Raw genomic sequence first — 24,625 nt, forward strand, 5'->3', positions numbered from 1 at the left:
GCAGGACATTGGCCAGTCTGTCAGAGACTCATTACTATAACCACATGGAGGCATGAATACTGAAATACTACAACTGTAGACAGAGACCTACCACCAATGGAGGAGACAAGATAGAAATAGGGATGAACAGACAATCCTTTGTGATTGTTTAAATGTTGTCAGCAGCAAGTACAGCATGCATTATGACGTCTTGAAAAGAATTTAGACTTGTTTCTTGTGGCTAACTCACCTGCATGCTGTCCTGATAATGGAGAGCCATTCGTAAACATTCTTCTAACTTACTGTTGCACCCTGTCCAAATCTTACTGAGATTGTTCCATGTGCCGTAAAGCTGCGGAGAAAGACTGCTGGGTAGTGAAATTTGAATAATTAACTGTATGATGTACAACAATTCTATAGGGTTTAGTCTCATTTCAGTTTCAAATACAAACCTCATCCAAGCATTTGGTGACCTCTGGTTTGTCTGTGTCACCACAGGCTGACATGAGTTCCATTCCCAGAATTCCTAGTGTGTCCAGGTCACCTTGTAGAGAATCAATGTCTTCCCTGAGAGTCTGAGAAGGCAGAATAAGAAAATATGGATGGCATGAGACAAAGAGTTTCTTCAAAACTCAGGAGACAATGAGGGAACATCCTTAAATACTCTTTTGGATGCTAGTCCCCAGCATAATATGTACTTGCTAGCAAGATTACACTGGTCAACCAGCTTTTTTCAGCTTTTCTGTTTCACCAGCTGGACCAGCACCAAACCAGCAAAGTCCAAGCTGTTTAAGCAGGGAAACATTGACTACAGTGTCATATTTGTACCCTACCTGCATGGTCTCCAGGCTCTGTCGGATGGTTTCTGAATCTGATCGACTGGAATTGAGGTCCAGAACAGCTTGTTGTGCATCATTCAGTCCAGCTGTCATGTCACTCACGTCATTCCAGAACCTGACTGCCAGATCAAGGAGGTTGAGAAGCAACTTTTCTTTCTCTTGAGCTTGTCTTTGAGCCTCCTCCCAGTGGCTTGTTAGACTGCAAACCCGCTCTTGAATAGCTGGAATTAGAAGGAGATTGACCAAGATTATCATAGTAAGACCGTGCATTTAAAACAATATGCTTATGAGATGCTTTATAATGTGTATCTTTCAATGCTGTTTGTACAAGGAGATGAGGTACCTGCGCAAATGGAACTGTCCCCAACAGCCCCTGTGTTGGTCAGGAGCTCCTGAGCCTGTGTCCTCACACTGCTGAGGTCAAGATCCAATTTGGAGAGCTCAGACAGTGTGTGCTTGTTGTCCTGTAGCTGCTCCTGAATTCGTGGGGTAAGGCCTTGAAGAGCAATTGAGGCCTGCAGATGACTACACAGACGCTCCAGTCTCTCTCCAATCAGAGTCATCCTCTCATTCAGCTGACAAGGGCATACAGAGAGTATGGAGTGAGCTAACATTTATATTGCTAAATGTGGCAATAATGTCTTTCTATACCTCTATAGCAACATGAAACATATGCCTTCTGGAAAACAGGTTATATTTGTTTAAGGTGGCGTTCCTGTAGCTCAAACAGTTGGGCACAGCACTAGAAATGTCATGAGTCTCAGGGTAAGCAAGCGATGAAACAATGTATACCTTGAATGCAATCTAAGTCACTCTGGATAAAAGTGTCTGCCAAAATGCATAAATGTAGCTAACATAAAAGTCTGCATGTACAGGTATGTCACCTGTGTATAGCGGGGTAGAGACTCCTCCAGAACTCCAGCAGCTTCTCGAACCCTGTCTCTGATGGACAGATGCTGTTCTTCAGTGTCTCTGGCTTTCTGGCAGAACTCCTGTCCCTGAGCTGTATTCAGGTCTGATAGACGCTGGGCTAGCATGATCAGCCGTGCTATCAGTGGCTTATGCTCTGCTATGGACTCTCTGATACCCTGTGTGGAAGTAATGGAGCACCATGACTAAATGTTGGTCTTTGTATTGCTTTATCTGAAACTACTTAATGAATAACTATTTATGAAGTCGAATAACATTACAAAGTTAAATCATTTTCCAATGAACTGTGTGATTATTAAATACAAATGAGCTATTCAAATCTTTAGAGAATACTGCATACTGCACAACAATTATACATTTTCTGAAATAGTCCAATAGTCCAATGGGTTGTACTTGTAGCACATGTAACACACTCAAATAGTGTGTTAATACACTAGTTAATAAGGAGCTCTAAAGATGCAGGTTGTTTAGTACCTGCAAGAGGTCCTGTTGTTCTCGGAAAGCCTCGTAGCTGATGGTGTTCAGGGTAAACTGGTCAGTAAGGGCTTTGGTTTCTTGTAACCATGGTAATACCTCAGCATAGCCTTCTGAGAACTGAGACAAGAGCGACTGAGCATGCTCCAGTTGAAGCACAACGTGGGAATTAGTGGCAGTGGTAACCTGACACTGCTCCTGTAAAGTGCCTAGGGATGACTTTGGAGACAAAAAAAGAGAAGATAGATGTTAACACAGAGTAGTATTTTGTTGGTCCTTGAGTAGGTCCTTGTGTTGAAATATTTCAAAAGTGACATTATCTCCAGGACATTATCTTACCTGGAGTCTCTGTGTCTCCCCTTCCTCAGTGTATGTCTGCAGGAGTTCCAATATCTTCACCATTTTCTCAATGTTAAACTTATGCTGCAGAATCTCAACAGCAAGTATCTGCAGAACAACATACATCATATGATTGATTTTGAAGAACTTTACAACATTTACAACAGTATATATATAGATACAGTACTGTGCAAAAGTCTTAGGCATGTTAATATCCCCCCAAATATCAGTTTACATTTCCAAACATTCTTTTTGCCATTAATTGTAATAATCCAGTGAGATTTGTGTATGCACAAGGAGTCTGACAACAGCCAGGATGATCTGATCTCACCATCAGGCGCGTCGTTAGACATGAAGCCCCGGATGTTTTTTGTATAGCCCCGGATCTCAAAAAAAATTAACTTATTGAATAAGTAACTTATTGAAATAACCAAAAGGGAGATTAAAGCTGCGTCAAAACTCTATGTCGGGGCTTTTGTATTCCTTTGTAGGCTACATACACATTTTGGCGTAGCCCTACTCAATTTTCATTATTAATATTCTAATATTTTATCAATATTGCAAAGTCATCAAAACTGACTAAATATTTTGTGACCAAAAATGTGAAAAATAGGCCTACATCTAGCCTAAATGATCGTTCATGACATTCTTTTAACTATAAGCAACCCAATTTGTCTAGATCTGTATTATTTCCTTTGTATAATGTGCTTAAATATTGCTGCGCAGTCGTGTGATTTAGTCTGCTTGATTAACATTATTACAATGTATTCCTATTTAACTCTGATATGTAGCCTATATATAAGGTCCTCGAATGTGTTCGAATATTTCACCAGCATCAGCCTTTTCACAGTTTCTATCACTCCGCTTGTCTGTGTTTGCACAACTTGCATCATTAGGCCAGTAATGGTGACAAGTGACTGTCTTTATGAGTGAACAATTGAAATTTAATTGAACTGATTTAATAGTGCCAAAAACATTGATTAACTCAAGAAAGAAACAAGTTGCTGAAACCAATCTTTAATGCTAAAAAGTTTACATCTATGCAAAATAATCCTTGAAAGATTTCTCATTTAAGGCCATTCCTGTTTGGAATATGTGGTTGTGTATTGTCAACAATAAGCAGAAACATTTTGCATTTCCATTTTATAGTGTGGATCATTAATTTCAACATTTATCCTCATTCTCATGTTTAAGAATCTGTTATCTGCTTGACAAATAATTTATGCTACTGCCCAATGACATGCTTTTAAAGCTATTGTTATCAAAAAATGTTGGCCTTCAAAGTTCAAACACCTTAAAATGCACATATGTAGGTCTGAGAAATCCAAATTTTCTCTGGGGAGCATGCCCCCCAACCCCCCTAACTACCTCACATTTTAATGTGTGTGTCTGTGTGGTAGTATGCCATGGTGTGGCTGCAGTGCCAGGACTGCATTTTTTAACCAGTCTGCCCCCCTGCATATAGGCCCAAAATATACATTATTCTCTGTATCGAATCATGTTATCTTGTTACCCAGCCCCTGATGTTTTGGGCTCAGCCCCTGGTGTTTTTAAAACCTAGAAACGCCCCTGCTCACCATCATCGAGTCCGTCTGTGATTTTTAACAGTACTGTATATATACACACAGAAAAAATCTTTGTAAATGTGCTAAAACTCACTTTCTGCTCATTGAGATGGGATGCAATGATGTCTGGGTCAAGATGAATGACTCTGAGCTCCTCCAGTGCCAGTGAGGTGTCTTGAAACCAACCCAACTCTTTCTCAACAGCCTGTTCCAACTAAGAAAAACAGGTTAATTTAGCAGCTGCTCTTATCCAAAGTGACTTACAGTAAAGTTCAGCATCCTGAATTTAGATGCCTTGCTCAGGAAGCCACTTCCTAAAACACTTTAGACCACTACACACAATGCTGCACTGCACTGGCCACAGCGGTCCATCAGAACAATATATTGTGTATGTGAATAGATTTTGACATGGCCAAATAATGGACAAAGCAATTATCCATATGCCTCTTACCTTCTGCCTCTCAGCAGAACACAAGACTGCGTCCCCAGTCTGACTCTGAGCAGCAGGAACCAGCAGCTCTCTCTCAATACGACCCAGCCACAGGTGGAGGTCTTCCTGACTGGAGGTACATCGACTAGACGCCTCTAGAGCCTGCTCCAGCCTCTGCAGGACATCAGCACTACCCAGACTCATCACTGAGTACCTGATACGCAGACTGTCTACCCGCTCCTGCACCAGCTGGGTTTCCTCCTCTTTAGAATAGCATGTGAAGGACCAAAACATGTTTGAAAAATGTTCTTGTGGGTATTGTACGAAGTTTAGTTTAATCAATTAAATAAAAGTAGAAATGGAGGAAACCCCACCTGAAATCGTTTCCATGAGCTCATGAGCACATTGTTGAAGTTTCCCCAGGTCGACACTCTTAGATTTGATTTCTTCCATGACTGACTAAATGGTGATAGAGAAATGTTATTTCTTTCCACATTGCCATTGTGCAAGTACATTTATTAATGAAATTTTGCAATGTTTTGCTAACCTTGGCCTGTCCTGTGGCTTCTTGCAGATGGAGCATCCCTCTCTCGGCAGAGCGGAGCTCGGCTAAGTCCTGATCCACAGATATGAGCCATTGCTGAAGTCTGTCTGTCCTCTCCTGGAATAGCTGAGCCCTTGGAAGAATGACCTCCAGAATCCTGTGTCTGTCAAAAAACTTGTATTCCTTCACTGCTTTCTATATGTGGCAGTATTATTTATTGAGTTCACACTAACATCTAATCAGATAGAGTAAAGAGTATGCATATTTGGTGTGCTGTCCGAGAGGAGGGCTCCAAGTTCGGAATTTGGCCCGAACCCAGAGTTCTCCCCCCATATCCCTGAATGGGATAGGAACAATCGAGAGTGAGGAGTTGGGGTAGTGGAGTGATGCTCGAAAACTGTCATAGGACAGAGGTATCTGAACGTGTTCTTCCAGAATTTTGTCAATAAAACATAATTTTGGAAGTGTAAATTTGCATTGAGAATATTTATAATGGTAAATCGATAAGTCTCAAGCAATATATGAGTATACCTGTGTATTATCTCTGCTGCCAGGGATATTAAGGGTTTCAGATTTACCCACCCAAAGCATAATGTTAAAGATGTTCTGGTTGGTTGTTTTATATGTCAATCAGGCAGACCCATCTAAGTGGGTAGTTCTGGACCAAAGTAAGCTGCAGTGTGGACCAGACTGACCTGCTGTTTGCACCTTCAAGTAGAGTCTCCCACTTGAGTTTGAGCTGTGAGAGCTGCACTTTGGTCGTTTCACTGTCATTTCCCTGTAGCCCTTCTGCCAGGTGTGGACCCTCCTGCATCATGGTCTCCATACTGGGTCTTCTGTCCTCTAGGAGACGCTGTAAGAGCTGCAGGACAAGAAATGTTTTTGGAAAAATAATATGTTTCCTTCAAAGCCAAGGGCTTGCAAGCAAGTGGTTCTCAATCCTGGTCCCAGAGTACCTTAGCACTGGAAATTGTACACCCTTTGGCAATTTTGGACACGTACAATTTTGGACTTTTTAAGTGGCTTGCTTTAATGTGTTGATCTTTGTAGAAGGCTTATTGAAGACTATTGAAGAAACTTGCAGAATTAACTTCCTAACACAATGTTGTAGAACATTTCCGTCTCAAAATCATTATTTTGTTTTTGAAGACGCTTTGTATGAGGAAGCAAACACACATTGTGCTTACAGAGGTATTGCTACTTCTGAAAATCTACAAGTTTTATAATGCACCTTGTTCTCTTTTTGTGGCACTTAAGCCAAACGCTTTGTATCATGTATCAGAGGAGCATTGTGTACTTTCGGGTATGTTTCACCCCACTCACTAAGCTAACAAAGATGGCTATTTCAAATTATGAGGTGAATGACTTGTTTTTCCCTCCCTTTCCTATAATATACACAAAGGCAGTTAGAGGCTCATTATAAGCATGAACTTCGGCTTCTCAACTCAAGGATGTGGAATTTCATGACAAGACTTTTAAAATAGGTCAATCTATTTTTACTATTCATTTGTATACATATTTATGTATTTATTGTTTGCATGTTTGTTTATATAGCAGTAACTGATTTTTTAACATACCTTCTGTTCTTGCAGTTGGGCTCTCACTACCTTGAACTCTGAGGATGGTGGTTTTTGATTGGCTGTCAACTCCTCAATATCACAGACCCAAGTCATCAGTGTTTCCAGATTTTGCTGGAATGTCAACGGATCCCTGAACTCTTCGTTCAGAGCCAAAGCACTTCTGCCATCCTTAACATAAGACAAAACAATATGCTAAAAATTTTACAAAAATTCATAAAGAAAGTACAATTTAAGAAAAGGTCATTGAACTGTACCTTCCATTGATTTACACTTGATTCCTGGTCTGAGCTTGACTGACCATCACTCTGCAGCTGTGAATCACAACAATTTAATTGATTGGAAAATTAACAACTGGTGAACACAGTTGATACACTGACTCCAAAATCAGTTAAATGAAAATGGTAAATGATGGTAAAAAAGAAAAGAAAAACTCGATGAAGAACCGTAGTTTGTTTTTGTTTAAAATCATTATTATAAATTGAATAACCTCTGCAAGTTCCTCAGCAGCTCCAGTAAGGACTCTAACAGTTCTGGTGACAATAGGGTCACCTCCTTTCCCCCCAGGAGGATACTCTGTCACCTCCACAATCTCTGTCACAATAGTCTCTGTCACCTCTGTGACTTCGGTAACCTCTCGAGTGTTCAGAGGTTTCCAGGACCAGGGACTTCCAGAATCCCTTCTCTGCAGGCTGGCTCTTCTGTCCATGGATCCATATTGACTAAGGGGGGATCTTCTGTACTCGGGAACGTTAGACCTTCTGGGCAAAGACCCATTTCGTGGTGTTTTAACTGGGGATGGGGTGCTTCTCCAAGCATTGTCCAGAGTGCTGGTAGTGGTGACAGTAGGGGCTGGGGAACTCCTCTGCTTGTCCGGTGTTGGAGTTTGTCGAAGAACATCTTCCACATCCTCTTTCCTTTTCTCTTCTCTAGGAGGCTCTGGGAGCGGCCATTCTCTCCGTTGCTGGTAGCACTCTTTCAAGACGCTCTCATCTGACTTAACATGTTTGGACTTTTGTCCCAAACAGCTAGGTCTGCTAATGAGGTTACCCATGATTCTTCAACCCAAAGGTTAATCGGGTCCCTTTGCCATACATACAGCCGTCGCCTAAACTACCTACAACACAAGGAAGGTCAAAGTGAGAAGATACTCTTCTTAAACAGTAAAAACACTTCTACCCCTTTAAGGAAATGGTATTAGTTTCCAGTTTCCTACTGCAGGTTCATCCAGGTCTGACGAAGACCACTGAGTTAAAATCTCAATTAGATTCCTTTTAGTCCTACAAAGGAGAGTCTTTTACCACTTTCACGCCAACAAACACCACCATCATTATTTATACGGCAGAAAGGGTAACACTTGACTGAGACTCTGTCCTGATCAAGAGGGGCCAGATTACTGCTGGAGAACTACAACATGAACACAGAATTGCTAGTACTAGCCATACAAATGCAAGTGACAAGCCTGTTTATGAGGGCAGTCTCCTCCAGGATACCCACGGTTCCTCCTGGCAGACACAGCCACTGTTCTCTGCCAAGACTGTCCCCGGGATGGCCCTGGGAAACTATTTAGCTCCTGATCAAATATGACAGGCATGGAAATGCTGCTTCATTTCATTGCCACAAAAGAATGAACAGTGTTTTTTTAGTGCACGTGTTCATGGTTTACTGGGAGACACAGACCACAAGCCTGAGTATCAGGACAGGGATGAACACGTAGACACAACCAGTCTACTCTGCACAGATACTATACGATACTATCAACACTATTTGATTGAGAAGATATTGAAACAATAGGAGACTATATAATTACTATGGTCTCTTTCTCAGGAAAAAAGCGAACAAACATCAAAACTAAATGATTCAAACCGTGTTCTAAGTTTTATACATAACAAATTCATACTTTTTTAAAGCTTTACTATGTAACTTTTGGCCCTCTAACTGCAAGTTACTTGTGGGGAACAGTGTTTTGGTCATTGCTTGAGTTGTGCTTTCGGCTCTGCTATTCTGTGCAGATGCATCTGATGGTTTGAGGTGCACCACTGTGCCCATGGTTACAAAAATCACCTTGTCAGAATAAATGCCACTAACAACATCTAAACTCCCCCAATAATCAAAGAAGGATATGTGGAAAATATGTCTTATTAGCAGGAAAGTAACTTAAATGCCATTGTTGTTTTGATTTGTTGAAATCAGTTGGTTTAAAACAACGTTAAAGTTTGGCATTGCTGACATTAGACATAATGATTGCTATTAATTTCAGGCAATGGTGGAAACTATAACTTGACAAGAATTTTATTGGCAAATATACCAAATTAGTAACTGGTTTAGAGATTGGAATTGTTAAAAGCATTAACATTGTTTTATTTTATTTTTTTATTTTTTTTAACTAATCAATGCACAGCAAATGTGATGGTATGCAAAATGTGTTGATTCATGATTTATACGGCACTGTCGCTTTCTTTTTTGCTTACAAATTCTTTTCAGTTTTAGGTTCAAATGTTGTGGCTTCAAGCTACTTACACAGCATATAGTAGTAGTTTGACCCTCTTTCCTTTATTTACAGATATGTTTTTATTTATTTATGATGTACTTGCTCATTATTTACATTTTGTTCATTTAAAACAAATAAAGAATGCAATGACATTTTGACCTTTTAGCTGGACATTCCAGGCACAATATGCCGGGCAGTTTTGTTTGCGTAGGTAATACAGAGCTCTACTGAATGCAGATAAGAGTGTATGTTAATTGGCACAGGTGATCTGGGTCAGTCCAGGTCATTGTGGTTCACTGCATGCTAATGACGGGTGCTGAGGGAACTGGCTCCAGACACCAGACAGACTCAGTGTTTCTAGATCACTGGAGCAGAAGACTTAGTATCAGCCCACATTCTAGCAGGGTGGATTAACTTGTATAATGTGTGAATTGACATTGCTAACACGTGACAGGAAATACTGTAATGATGAGTCTGATGCACTGGACATAGAATAAAAATTGATTGAGCTTTTCTTTTTCTTTACTTCTTCCCCTACCTTGAACGTAGCGTGTGAGTAACTGAGTTTATGTTAATTTGGATGGGGGGAGGGATTTCATTTGAGACAATCTGTAATTTTTCGATTCAATGAATGTACAGTTATGTTTTTTCTTGTTAAATACCAATAAAAATGTTGGGAGTAAAAACTGATTGAGTGAAACAATTAAGATATTACTATTAACTAACAAGAAACTCTGATTAACGAATTAGTAATTGATAGCACTCAGTTGAATGCAGTAGTTCACTGTCACTAGCTAATCAGTAACCACTATTTTGTCATACCTCCAAGAGGACTACTTATAACAACTATATACAGGTTCATAATTAACATGACTAATGCTTAATGTAGAATTCATTTGGTAACCCTTTAGTTTAGGGTCCAATTCTCACTATAAACTAGTTGCTTATTAGTATACATATTACTAGGATATTGGCTGTTTATTAGTACTTATAAAGCACGTACTAATGACTTATTCTGCAGGACCATATTTTACATCCCTTAATCCACCCAATACCTACATACTACAACTACCTTATTTACTGTTAATAAGCAGTAATTATGAGTTTATTGAGGCAAAAGTCATAGTAAATAGTTAGTTAATAGTGAGAAATGGACCCTTATCTAAAGTGTGACCATTAATTCTAATGTGAAGATCATAGTAACCCATTAGTAATGAATCAAGCGTTACATCCTTGTAAAGGAATTAGAAATTATTTAGAACAGTATTCTAAAGTGAAAGCATGATAACTACCTAATAATGACTGAAGTCATTGCAAACATTAAATGTTTTTGTAAGGTTTTAGGTAACACTTGAGTCATTACTAGAGGTTTTCAATGATCTTCACTTTAGAATACTGATCCAATAATTAGTAGTTCCTTTAGAAGGACGTAGTAAAAATTTAGTCATTACTATCCAAAACCTTACAAAAACCTCAAAAGCTTACAATGACTTCAGTCATTACTAGAGAGTTATAATGTTTTTGACTTTAGAATACTGATCCAAATAAAAAATAAAAAATCTGTCTGGAGGATTTGGTAATACTTGAGGTGTTACTAGTAGGTTATCATGATCTTCACATTAAAATAACTGTATATTATGCATTATTCCCATTAATTCTGAACCTGTATAGTAGTTCTTAGTAGTTCTCTGGAAGGTATAAAAAAATTACTGATTAGTTAATAGTGAACTACCTCCTTCAGCTGAGCACTATTACTTACTAATTCGTTAATCAAAGTTTCCTATTAGTTAATAGTAGTTATGAGAATGTTTATTTTGCGTTACTCATTTGTTCCAGTGTAGTTATTAATTAATGACGGAACAGTACCCAGTGTTACCCATTTTTCTTCATTCATGAGCACATAAAGCCATAAAATCTATATGCAGTTGTAACAATATCAACATTGATAAATGCTCTTCTTCAAATTAACTTTAATTAAATTAACTCATTCCATCCATCTCATGCCTAGCCTTGGTGGTTTACACAAGGAGGATGGGAGGGAAAGTAGAAATAGTCATTGATGTAAGAGCAGTGACACCGCAGCCATTTGAATATAAAGATTTACAAGCATTATGGCATGGTGTCTAACACCTGTGATGGCCGTTTCAATGGAGTTGGAGGTGACACAACATTCTACACCTCAGCACTGAACATCTCAATAGAGGTGATGCCATATTTTACATTTAATGAGGCAATTCCTTGTTTGCTTAAAAGGCCAGCAAGGTTTTTGTAATGATGCTGTTTGACCATGGAAGTCTTGCTGGTTAAACTTTGTTATAGCAGCACACTAACATCACTGAGTGAATGAAAGTCATTTTCTAAAGCTTGTGATAAATGATACCGATTGATTCCCCTTTGCATGTTTATCAAGGCTTATCTGAACCAACCTTCCACTTAGCCTAACTCTGATGTAGTCTGATTTCAGACCACCCCGTGTAGCCTCTTGATATTGATTTATGAGGCCAGTCTGTGACTGGCCTCCCAGTGAGTTATATTAACCCCTGTGATGGACAGCTTTGTGTATCAACAATCCATAAAGCAAGATTAATTAAGTCTGAGCTCAAACTGAAAGATTCTTCTGTCATATTCTAACTAATGATATGCTAAATAAATAAAGGGGGCAGAAATGCTCCACTTTACCTATTAAACCAGTGGGTGTGGGTGCTGTCAGAGCACCCTGACAATACCCTTTCCTAATCTGACCTCAATATGGCAGACAGACGGTGTATACTGGTGTCCTTCTGCTGGTGGATTAACTCGTATCCAAAGCAGTGAGAGTGTTGGCTCTCTTGAAGTGTACTTATGTGTTTCCTAATAATCATAAATTACTGCTCTCTGTCTAGGTGAGTTTGAGCGGTAATCATTATAGTGGTCTCTCTAATTAACGAGGAGAGCAGTGTGGTAACCCACTAGAAAGATAAGAGTGTTTGATGATAATTCATAAATACAAAGTCAATGCATAAATGCAAAATATGTGTAAACTGTTTTTAGTCCAATTGATTGGTTGTATTTTATTTTACAGTATGTGCACTTACGTTTAATTACAGTGTACGTACCTAAGAAAGTACTCGTTAATATAAATAATAATATAAATAAACTACATGGGTTAAGGTTAGGTTCAGGGTTAGTACTTAGTTATTACCCAGTTATTGCGATTACTATAATAAGTACATAGTATGTACATGGGGAACAGGACTGTAAAATAAAGTGCTAGCGATTGATTTTATACTTTAGCCAACATGTTGATATAGAATTTAAAAGTTTATACTACAAAAGGGATGAATAACAAATTATATTTTTTATTTAACTTTAGTAGAGGGTTTTGGTAATTGCCAATGAATATATAATATGAAAAAAAAAAAAAAGATACTTACAGTACAGTAGCAGCAGTCACAAAAGCAGCAAATGAACTAATTACACCCAAATCCTTGCAAGCTGTTTCTATCCATACCACATTTGTGCCAAAATCCCCTTCAGTGCATAGCATCACTGTCTCCCTGCATCCAAAAGCAGCTGGCGGTTTCAGTGAGAAAGTTTGAATGAGCCCACCATGAGCTGAAAGCGGTGGCGGTTGTGGCGGTTGGGGTCTCGGTGGTGCATACTTACCCCTGTTCATAGAGTAGGACAAACGGCTAACCGAACAATTCCACAAGTTCCTCCGTCATTATTCAAACAGGAGAACAAAAAACCTGTCTTCTCTCAGCATCCTTTGAGAGGCCTTCCTTTCCAGCGGGAGCGACGTATAAACATGCGAAACCTTCACATTCACTTGCTCAAACAGGACCTCACTTACTCACAAATCCCGGTTTAAACACACACACACTTTATGCAAGATGACCCATGCTTTTCCGTCGCCCACAGCCACAAGCAAACAATGTCCCTCTTTCCCTCCGGCTGCCCCCTCCCGTCAGCGGTATTCTCTCTCTCTTGCCTTTGTTGTACACACTCCGATAGAGGAATTCCTTGGTGAACCAAATGATGGGACATTCAGCGGTTAAAAAAAGTTCCTTAAATCCTGTGTTTCCAGGTCAAGAATCCTACATATTCCCCATCTGGTGATTTTGGTAGAGTTAAGGCAGGTCCGTAAGTCGGCAGCCTGTTGTGTGAACTCTTGTGCCAGACATTTAGAAAGAGGAGCAGTCCCTTCACCTCCCTCTTTCCCTCCCAGCACTAGCCCCTCCCCCAGCTCCTCTTTTGGCTCACAAACTCCGCTTCTAATGAAAACGAGGTGGATAAAAAAGCTTTCTAAAGACCCCCAGGCTGCTCCCGAACATTCACATGTTAAGTGACAGCTGCCTCCAGCCCCTCGCTCTCGTTCTTCCCTCCCTCTCCGCAGCAAGTGCAGGGCAAACCGAGGCGGGCTACAAAAGGAGCCAACCATCCCGCACACAAAACCCCCATGACTATTCAAAGCCCCCGCCACAGCTACAAAGACGACTAATTACTGTAAGACACCTCTGATTACTTTTCAAGTCACTTTCAGTCCTGAAATTGCCAAACAAACAGAGAACAGCAGAGAAAGCAATAGAGTGGAGGAGTCGTCAGAGTTTCATGGGAGTTACGTGATGCTGAATCTCCACTTTCTGCTCCATTGCTGCTTGAGAACAGAAGCTCCTATCACCACTATGTCTAGGTGTCAAATCTCAAATAATCCTTCTGATTGGTTCCCATGGGGGAAGAGAGGGAGAGTGAGGACAGGTGTGTATAGCAGGTGCAATGAGGACAGGGGAGGGGGGAGAGACTCAGGTGTATAACAAACACACAGTTCTCTCATTCTTTTGCCACACAAAAAGACTCTACCCAACACCTGCGCTCTTACTTGGCCTTATCCTTCATCTCACACAAAAAACACTCAATTGCTCAATAGAACAGGAAACTAACATATGGGAGAGAAAATGAAGTCCTTGTGATGCCACTGTCAATTTACATACTGTGCCCTCGAAACATATTTGGACACTTAAACCACACTTCAAAATGCATGATGTCATTGCAATAGATACAAAATGCCAAATCCAGTAGCATTTTAATCAAATACAATATAAGAAGCCCAGCTTTCATGCAGTATTTTTAGACACACAGACACACACACACACACACGCACGCACGCACGCACGCACGCACGTGCATGTTTTGTGGGGACTTTCCATAGAGATATTTATTTTTATACTGTCCAAACTGTACATTATATCCCCGTACACTAACCTTACCCCTAAACCTATCTATCACAGAAAACTTTCTGCATTTTTACATTTTCAAAAAACATTAGTTAGCGATTTATAAGCTGTTTTCCACATGGGAACCAAAAATGTCCCCAAAAGAAAAGGATTTTGGATATTGCCATCTTTGAGGGGACATTTTTCCCCATAATGTAGGATTTATCAGATCAGGAAAAGTAAAATGTCCTTACTAGTTGGTTGTCATAATATTTCACCATATAAGTGAGGACATTTGGGCCTCACAATTATAGCCAAACATACACACACAAACAAACTTACAATGTTTTTCTACACCATTGATAAAAATATGGGTAATGCTAGACAGTGAAAGGAATTGGATTGCTAATCTAGCAATTATAGCTAGGTATTATAGCACTGAGCAGAGTTCCTCCTGTTTACACCTGGTATTAAGATGTGTTTTGGTCGATTGCATCACATGGTAGATGACTGAGACACATACCCGTTTACACCTGGTGTTTTAATCCGTCTCTTTTGTCCACTTTCAAACACTTCTGTCCTAATTTCTTCGAGGGGAGGGTCTATGGCCGGGTAAATTTATGGGCTTTTCAGATCTTTCAATCTAATAAGCTCACACAATTTACATATGAACATGACCAGAGAAAACAGAAAACAGAAAACAGAAAATGATCACAGAATACAGTGTAAGAATGTGGGTCTTTGAGAATGCTTGACCTTGAGAATAAAGAGCTGGGGCGACGGTACGGTGTGGGTCATCAGAGTGGACCCCACCCACGTAGCAGAAGAACCACTCCCACCAGACTGAAGCGGGAGGCAGTGTCCACAGAACAGGGAAGTGGAGTGGGGAAGAGTGAGAAATAAAGATGAAAGCTCGCAGAAGAGCGGCAGAGTGCACACATCCACTTTATGATGATGAATGAGTCCGTCTAATTCAGAGGGGACCTGCAGAAGAGGGGATGACACGGCCACTACACTAACCACAGCACTTAAATTATTAACCCCAGCCCATCCCCCTATTGAGACAGCCAGGAAAATAAATCAGACAAAAGGAGGAGACGAGGGAAAAAGAGGAGCAACAATGCCTGTCACCCTGACTGTCCTGGGAAAGGGAATTCAGTGGTGTGATCCCATGAGGTCAAGATGTTTAACCTGACCAGGCTCTTAAACAGAGACAGGGCATCAATGTCTGTCCTGAGTTATGGTCCTTAAACAGACCATTCTAAAATTCTTTTTGTGATGTATGTGAATTCACATGGCAAGAATTTTAATTCTAGATTCGATTTGGGTAGCAAATTATTGGGTAGCAATGTGCAATCCTGCCCTGAAATCTTTTTTTACACTGAAGTACTCCAGTAATGATGCTGAAAATTCAAATGAACTATGTTACGAAATAAAGTAAGAATAAAGTAATAGCCTACAGAATAAGAATAAAGTAAGCATGAAGGTGTCCCTGCCTTACAAATTGCCATGAGATTGTGTTGATACATCCATCCATGAATGTATTATTGATCTATGTGAACAGATAATTCCAATGTAGTAATTCTGAGAAAGAACCAAAGAGAGAGTGATGCAAGCGTTGTGTCAAAACTTGGCACTGCTGCCATTATATACCCAATCTGAGACCTGATCCAGGCTCCCTGATCACTCAAAGGGAAAATCGAATTGTCCTCTCATTGACCATATCGTTTACCCAGTGTGTGAATCATATGATAAGGTTGGTCAGGGAGTTTACTGTATTTAAGTTATTCACTCCTATGGCAATGTCAGTCTTCTGCAGTTCACATGCTATGATGTATATAGCCTATTGTGCACAATGGACTGTAAAGACTATATAAAATCTCTGATAGGAGTAATAATTCACTTCAGATCTATTGTCTGCCTGGCAGACTGCTGCACATGTGAAATGAATGAGGCTTGTATGTTCAGAGAGTAGCAGATGAATCAGCGTAATGCCAAATGGGTTGCAGATGTGCCCAAATTTGATCACAGGTCCCCTGTGTGTAAATACCCAGAGAGCCTTAAAGTGGATTAATCCAACAGACATGTTCTCCTCCCCCACCGTTCCTGCTTTCAAATCAAATAACACACAATGGCTCCTCCAGTATATAATTAGCACCTCAGCGGACATATCACACCCTGTTTTTGAGGCCGTCCGTGAGCCTGATGATCAATGGAAAACTACAGAAGGATCTCCTTTCGGCAGCAAAATCAAAGTGTCATTCCACAAACACAGTGATGTGTCATCAGAACGTTCACTTCCAAAAACAGACTGATGATGACCGGCTCAATGTGAAGAGCTTCCTTGCTGGGATATTGAAAATTAAACCATCACGGGATTAAAAACAAGGGGTGACAAAAGAAGGTGACAGAAAGAATGTTTGACATTTATTTAAAGTAGTGAGTAAGACTAAAGTAATGCTACCCTTTTGAAAAGGTAGTAAGCCTCAAGCTACAAACAAAGTTGCTACTGTCACGAAACGTTTGTAGTATAAAATGCATGAAGACAAGAAAATCACAGGAATAGTCTTTAATTCCAACTCACTTACAGGAATGCTCAGGGAAACTGAATCACAACTATATTACCATAGACAACAACGGACAAAGACAGGAACTCAGGATATCAATAGACAGGAACTAATGAGATAATCAACAAGACAACAGGTGAATGGAACGACTAATCAAACAAACTGCAAACTAGGTCAGACAGGCAATTAAGGGAGACAGAACCAAAACACAAAGAAAAATAGCCAAAACAGAACATAACTGTAACAGTAGCTCCCCCTCCCAAAAGGTGTGTCCTCACGCCGTAAAGAGTCCATCTAGGGAGGGAGGACGGGGGCTCTGGCAGAGGATAGGGAGCCAGGGACGATGACAGGAGACAAGACCAGGGTGGTGAAGATGGTGGGAGGAGCCAGGGTGGAGACAGGAGCGGAAGGAGTCCGGTGGAAATCCAGAGTCCAGCCAAGACGATGCCCCACAGTGGAGTCGAGGGAGGGAGGAGCCATAATAATAATAATAAGAAGTGTAGAACTTCTTGTTGAGGCCATTGGGACTACGGATGGAGACATAGCCGATGAAGAAGGAGCCCAGAGCGCAGACAGAGAGCCGATGTATAGGCACGAGAATACAGGATTCGGAGGCCACGATGGAACCTTAGATGGAACCCCCTGAGGTAGAACCAGGGTACCAGAGGGCTAAGGTGGAGCCGGAGGGACTGAAGGCCGAGGTGGAGCCGGAGGGAGGGTGGAGCCACACAGAGCCATAGGGGTGGAGAGATGGCGCTCAGCAGATGGCTCGAAAGTCCGTGGCATAAGCTAGGCGACGTCCAAACAAGGTGGAGCCGGAGGGTTGAGCGAGCAAGGTCGATGGTCCAGGTGGAGCCAAGGAGAAGGAGTCTAGACAATGGGCCGAGGGAACGGAGCTCATTATGACAACATTGTCATCTGTACGCAAAAAAACGTACAAAAAGAAAAAAGATTTAAATTTTTTGGACCACATTGTCGTGTAAACGTACCCTCAATCTTAACCTGCTATGATGAGAGGACAAAATTGTAAAACTACTTCAAATAACAGCATACTACATATGTCAACACCAAACAATTGTAGTTTGTATTAAAAGTAGGCTACACATTTTCCTTAAAGGGATAGTTCACCTGAAAAAAAAAAAGAATGAAAAAAAAAAGAAAATTCTGTTTTTATTTACTCACCCTCATGTCCTTCGAAACATGTATGACTTTCTCTCTTCTGTGGAACACAAAAGAAGATATTTTGAAATAAGGGCCAGTAAATGATGACTGAATTTTCATTTTTAGATGAACTGTCCCTTTAAGGCATTGATTATTCATAGACAGATATTTCACATTGATGATATGCACTAATATGAATAATATAATAATTTCATAATGAACAAAGAAATGACATTTTCTGTCAGAACTTCAAAATATGGTTTTATTTGTTAATATTAGTTCGGTCAAGACAACTCTGAGTGTTTGGCATGGTAATGCTTGTGACAATGTTGATATGTTTGGTCTTGGCAGAATAGATCTGCTATGCTGCTGCAGAGTAAGTACAGGACTTGCTACTGACAATACAGACATGATACACTGCTGTGAGCAAGCAAGACATGCTGCTGCTGTACAATATAACATACATGAATTACCTGTAGCAGAGCTATGCAGGTGGAGCTGGGGACAGTGGAGGGTTTCTGAAAGCGCACTGAAACTGCTACAGCAAAAGCTGACCAAGTATTTGAAGGTTGAGCAGCGACCTCATTGGCTACTGATACAGCAGGAACCAATCGGCTGTCCCTATTGAGATTAATGTGATTCCAAGAAGATTGAGTGAAAGGACCGATCAGCCTGAGTTTCACAACAGAACTTTGTATTAGTTAAATTAAACTAGCAATAAAATATAGTTCAAAATCATTTATCAGTCTTAGTTAATGTTAATTACAACATTTAACATAATTACAACTGGTAACTTGAATTGAATTTTTTTTTTTAAAGTTGTATCTGTTATTAATGTTTAATGTACATGAGTTGTATTTTTATTGACTAACATTAACAAAGATGAATAAATTAATATATTGTTCATTGTTAGCTAATGTTAATTAATGTTAATTAATGTTAATTAATGTAGTTAATCTAGCGTTAACTTATGGGACCTTATTATTAAGTGTTACAAATTTTCTTTCAACGGTGTATGAATGTTAACATTGTTTGTGCACTTGTCCAAAGTAGTTTATGTAGTCAGTTTACATCAATACTTAAATTTACTTAAATTGACAACTTACTTAAACTTGAATTGCCAATTTCAATCAACCTGCATTTAAAAAATTCTTTATGCAAGTACAAGAGTGCTCTGCCTTCGGAAGTTCTAGATGAGCCAGTGTGTTTCTAGAGGAGGAGGGGAACTGATGTTAGCGTACAGACGAGAAAAAGGAGACCACGCTGTGCTGTAACCCTTCACCCTGCTCCATCACGGCTCTGTTTGCAGGTTATGTGTGTGAGGCTCATTTGAGATGCAGATCTAGCCACAGGCTCAGGATAAAGAGAGACACAGACACACAAAGACTTTAGCGTTAGCAGGAAGCAATGAATGAGACCCTGGGCAAGAATCAAACCAAAGAGGATGCATTTTTTTGTAGTGATGCACCTTCTATTTTTTCTTTTTTTACCAAAACACCAAAGTTACATTTTCAATTTAGATGAAAAATAAAACCGAAAATAACGTTTTTGCAATTAAATTAAAGTGACTGGGTACCTGAACTCATTATGCTCTTCAGCCTGTCGTGTACTCAGGTGATAAACTAAAACTTTCATTGTAAAGTTCTTCAGCAAGCAAGATGCCTCTCGAATTTTCAACTGAACAAATTTTACATATGACTATTTTAGCATAATTTTTTATCACTCATCCACAAAGCTGACATGTTTACCTGATGTAGCTTAATATGTAGTCAAATGCGTCATTGGAGAAGTGCGAATTAAACAAACTGTGTCAATCAATGATTTTGGCCTTTTTATAAATATAAATATTTGTTTTCTGAAATTTTGGTGCATCACTATTTAATTTAATTTAATAAAAAAATTAAATTACATTTAATTCTATTTTATTTATTTGCTTGCATTACCCTGATCAATAATTGTGAAATTGCAGTGTAATTATCTGTTGTTTTATATAGAAATGTAACAATCACAGAAAAAAGATTCAGTAACACTTTATTTTGATAGTCTACTTCAGACATCCTACTAACTATAAGTAACTTTTCAACTACGTAAACGTATTCTACTAACCTGATCCCAAACCTCTACTAATATTCTAATGAGAGTTACTTGACATGCAGTTGCAAAGTTATTTACTGTATAGTTAGTAGAATGTCTAAAGTGGACTATCAAAATAAAGTGTAACCAATGATTCTTCACATTTATAGATCTCAGAATTTTGTTTGCTAAGACAAGTGTCATTATTACTATTATTCATACTCGTACCGACAGCTAAAACTTAAGGTAACTCCTTTAGGCAGCATTTGTGATCCAGACATAAAAGATTCCTTAAACCATGTCTCTCATTAAGGAGAGATGAGCTGTTACTTTAATAAGTGATCAGACGCACCATTTTCACGTACAAAGTAAAACAGGTAAAAATCCCAACAACATACTTGCAATAATCCCATAACTTACACTGAAGGAGGAACCTGAGTCATATCTAAAACCCATGCTAGTCATGCTAAAACCCAATCAGAACACCTTAGCAACTGCATAGCAACACCCTGGCAACCAGCATCATGGCAGCAAGGTTTGAAGAGGCAAGAAGAGAATAGTTTAAAAAAAAGATGCTCGTGTTCCTCTGTAGACATTAAGTATAAAAATAGACCAGAGGAATGGCAGTGGACGGCTCAATTACTGTTGATGTAAGTGAGACAGTGAAGAGATAAAACAGAGAGACAAGTGTAACAACTTTTCTATTGTGGAAAGATAAGAGAACTCCCACTGTAAGATTCCTGTGTTTTTCTCCGGTTCGTCACTGTCTCATCTGAGTCTAATGTGCTTTCAGAGTGCTCTCTCATGTGTGCACGGGGCCCCAACACAAACCTGCTCCCCACTCTCCTCAACCAGCCTTAACACAAAAGAGCTCTCCTCTGAGGAGGTGCACCTCTCTCTCTCTCTCTCTCTCTCTCTCTCTCTCCTCGCCCGCAGGGATCTGGGATTTATGGCTATAGCTCAAGCATATTCTTTGAGCATATTTGATAGGGATTCTTACCCAAGCACCATGGGGACAGTGTGTTACAAGCATCAGATTACCGCCTTTGATCAGCTTTATTCTCATCACAGAGATTTTTCCATCAAAAAGGGCCCTTGCCCACTCAATTACCACTGAACAAAGAGGTCTGCCATATTCCGGATGTCCTCAGGAACAAGGTTTTTTTTTTTTTTTTTTTTTTTTTGCAGGTGGTCATGTTACAGTATACAGTATATGGAAGCTTGTTCCTGGAATAATACTTTTTTTAAAAAAAGTTAATAGCGACTTTTTATCTCACAATTCTGACATTTTTCTTGCAATTGTGAGTTTATATATTGCAATTTGGACTTTTTTTTTGCAATTGTGAGGTTATAACTCGCAATTCTGACTCTTTTCTTTGAATTGTGAGATATAAACTAGCAATTGCGACAAAAAAGTAGAGAAATGAGGGGAATTGTTTTTTATTCGGGGGCAGAAACAAGATTTCGTATGTGATAAGAAAATTTCATACATAAAAAAAGGTTAAATGAAAAATAAAAATAAAATGATTGGTTCTTATATATCCATATTCTCACACATTCTTTTTTTAGTTATATGCTTAGTGTTAGTTTTAAGGAGTTATAACCTAGTCTAATCTTGTAGTCTTAAATCTAAAAACACAGGTAGCATGGCATAAATGTCTCTCCACTTCACTGAACTTTACTGTCCAACCCCGTACAGTATGATGTCATGAGAAATGAGATGCTATACTTCACAAGACAAAAGGGTGAAAACCCTGGGTGGAGACGAATAAAACTGGTCTCAATAGTGGCACAAAAGAAACTTGAGATTATTCAATATTCAAATAAAAATCTGTAGAATAACGAGGAACAGAAGAGAATGAAATAATGATCATGAAATGTGGGTAAATGGTGGACATAAACAGAAACATTTTTAGAATTTCATGAAGAAAAAAAATTCCGAAATGTTATTTTTGGTTTTGCACTTAAATACAAGTGAATGAGTAACAGTGATCATGTGACTCAAGCACAAGATTTTATTTTTGAACATACTCAAATTTTGATCATCAGGTTTATTATCAGGAATGCAAATCGTTCACTTGAATGTTTCATGTTTTCAATTCAATTAGAAAATAATTCAAAATAGAAGCAATTTCAGAAGTGTTCTTGACCCCAGTGTATGTGTGAAACTCACAGCAGGATCCAATGGAGGCAGTCTCATCTCCATGGCCTTGAGCCAGTGTCGCAAGGCCCTGATCTGCCCTCTGAACTCACTCTGCCACTGACTCCACTCCTCTGAATCCATCCTATGAGAGAAAATACGAGAACACATTTACACTTCACTTATACAGTGGAAAGTAGATAGATGAATGTTCAGAGTGAGCAGAGTTTAAATATAAGCTATGCGTTTCACATGTTTTGGTCACTACATCATTCCCAGACTTCCATTTGTGGTACTTCAGAGTATCCATTATTCTTAAATGTAAATCTTAACCATAAAGAAGGAGTGGATGAGTCCCCGTGTTTGACTGGTAGTGTACAGTGTTTTTTTATTTGGATATTTTTCTGCCTACTGTTGTCTGTTTTGTTGACTGTCTACTAGTGTCTGTACTTAATCAGTTCCTCTTATTACTCAGCACAAAATAAAATAACATTTTGACAAGATGCTTGTTACTGTGTCATAATTAGAATAGAATACAATAGAATATATAATTAAAGGTACACTATGTAACAGTTTTTCGTTCAAAATTAACCAAATTTAAAGGGGACCTATTATACTAAGATGTAATATAAGTCTCAGGTGTCCCTAGAATGTGTCTGTGAAGTTTCAGCTCAAAATAGCCCAAAGATAATTTATTATACCATGTTGTAAATGCTCATTTTTGAGTGGAAGGGAAAACATAGCTTGTTGTCAAGAGTCACTCAAATTTTGGTTTTGCCAAACTGGTATACACCCACGGGATGGGCACTGGGAATGCCCTTCCTGTTTGGGTATGCAGCATTTATTGGACAATATCGTAAACCCCTGTGCAGGTGCAATGGGGCTATCTTTGCAGAAAAGAGTGCAGAGAGCCAGATATTCAACTGGTAGTAGCAAAGAAGTGACTCCCAATAGTTCCTTGGTGAATAAACATTCTCACAAATGCAAGAGGAATCCTACTCCTGATGATTCCACCAGGCCTCCATGTCCTGACATGCCTCAGAATAAACAGGAGAGGACCAAGGTAGTCCAAGAGCCCAAGGACGACACACAGTTACAAACTTTGGCAGCATTACATGACTTAGCTGGTAAAGCTTGAAACAAGTAGTTCTCCAGTAAGCACACAACCATCTGCACTCCCTGCTGCACCCTCCCATAGAGATGAGTTTACATCATATCAGGGAGAGAGGGATGATTCATATCACTGCTTGCAAATAATTCCCTTTATGGTAGTGAGGGGAATGCTGAGATGATGAGGAAGATGAATCCAGGTTCAGAAAGTAGCCCGCATTCTGACATTCTTTCTCACATTTTAAATGTGGCAAGGATCGTGGGGTTTGATACTCAGGAAGAAGCTACAGCTCCAGCCCCCACACAAGGTGTATGGGTGAGCATTTCCCATACACAGCCTTCTGTGTCTATACCTGTGGCTGAGAATTATTCCCAGATGCTAAGGAAAGCCTGGAATCATCCAAAAGCTGCACCCCGGTTTAATGCAGGTTATAGGCGGTTCGTTAAATAAAATTACGCCCTGAGAGCATTATGGGGAACATGCCTTCAGTGGAGCGAGAGATTGCAGCCTTAACCACTTTGGGGTCTGATAGGGTTAAGGACAACCCTCATTGTCCTGGTAAAAAGTGTCAGAAGACAGATCGGTTAATGTGCCAAGGGACAGCCCAATTAGGAAATGCTTTGGCAATAGGTTTGGTTGCTTTGAGGAAAGTTGTCAATACAGAGCAGTGTGATGTTAAGTTTTACTAAAGTCACCCTAAAGTGACCAAATTAACATTGGTTTCCAGCCCTTGTACGTTTGGTCCAAGGTCACCCTTGGCCATTACTGAAGAAAGTCAATCTCTCTTAAGTGGAGGGCCAAATCTGGCACCCGAGACCAGAGACTGTGGGTATGGCCTTTGCTCAGCCCCTCTCTAAAGACTTAGATGAAGCTGCATTGAGGATGTCACGGCTTTTTGCCTGGCTCCTCCTCCTGTCTGTGTGCTGCGTCTGTCTCCTACAGGTGAGCTGGGCGCAGGTGTTTGGAGTTGTGCTAATCAGTTCCTGGTTTAGGCCTTTAAAGACGCTTCAGATGAGACCGAGGAGGGCTGCCGCTGTTCCATCTCTCCCGCACCGTTTAGGACTTTGTTTTGCTTATTCACTGCACCTCATTATACTGATTGCTTACACTATTATTTTTCAAAGCCAACTGCATTACTGACTGTTTACAATTTATTCTGTTAAATTCTATTTATTTAATAAATCTAATATACATTGCTATTCCGCGTGTGGTC

General features: G+C 39.7%; 1 protein-coding gene across 3 annotated transcripts in view; it reads right to left on the reverse strand.

Annotated features, from left to right (window-relative positions):
* macf1b (microtubule actin crosslinking factor 1b) overlaps positions 1–13,364 on the reverse strand; it is a 40,458-nt gene extending 27,094 nt beyond the window's left edge. Inside the window, exons 1-16 of one of the 3 annotated variants that reach the window (XM_082150228.1) lie at positions 12,582–13,364; positions 7,168–7,790; positions 6,935–6,991; positions 6,678–6,848; positions 5,796–5,962; positions 5,104–5,263; positions 4,931–5,015; positions 4,578–4,819; positions 4,221–4,340; positions 2,562–2,669; positions 2,223–2,441; positions 1,703–1,906; positions 1,162–1,393; positions 813–1,039; positions 432–554; positions 230–331 (exon numbers count right to left, since the gene is read on the reverse strand). In XM_082150228.1, coding sequence (XP_082006354.1) covers positions 230–331; positions 432–554; positions 813–1,039; positions 1,162–1,393; positions 1,703–1,906; positions 2,223–2,441; positions 2,562–2,669; positions 4,221–4,340; positions 4,578–4,819; positions 4,931–5,015; positions 5,104–5,263; positions 5,796–5,962; positions 6,678–6,848; positions 6,935–6,991; positions 7,168–7,731 — 2,781 coding nt within the window. In that variant the 5' untranslated portion in view covers positions 7,732–7,790; positions 12,582–13,364. Of the gene's footprint in view, positions 1–229; positions 332–431; positions 555–812; positions 1,040–1,161; positions 1,394–1,702; positions 1,907–2,222; positions 2,442–2,561; positions 2,670–4,220; positions 4,341–4,577; positions 4,820–4,930; positions 5,016–5,103; positions 5,264–5,795; positions 5,963–6,677; positions 6,849–6,934; positions 6,992–7,167; positions 10,518–12,581 lie in introns of those variants that run through there. The other 2 variants (XM_082150227.1, XM_082150226.1) reach the window with 2 other exon arrangements.
* Positions 13,365–24,625: the final 11,261 nt, after the last annotated feature.

The sequence above is a fragment of the Leuciscus leuciscus genome, assembly GCF_965113295.1.
Source record: "Leuciscus leuciscus genome assembly, chromosome: 20".
NCBI classification, from domain to species: Eukaryota; Metazoa; Chordata; class Actinopteri; order Cypriniformes; family Leuciscidae; genus Leuciscus; species Leuciscus leuciscus.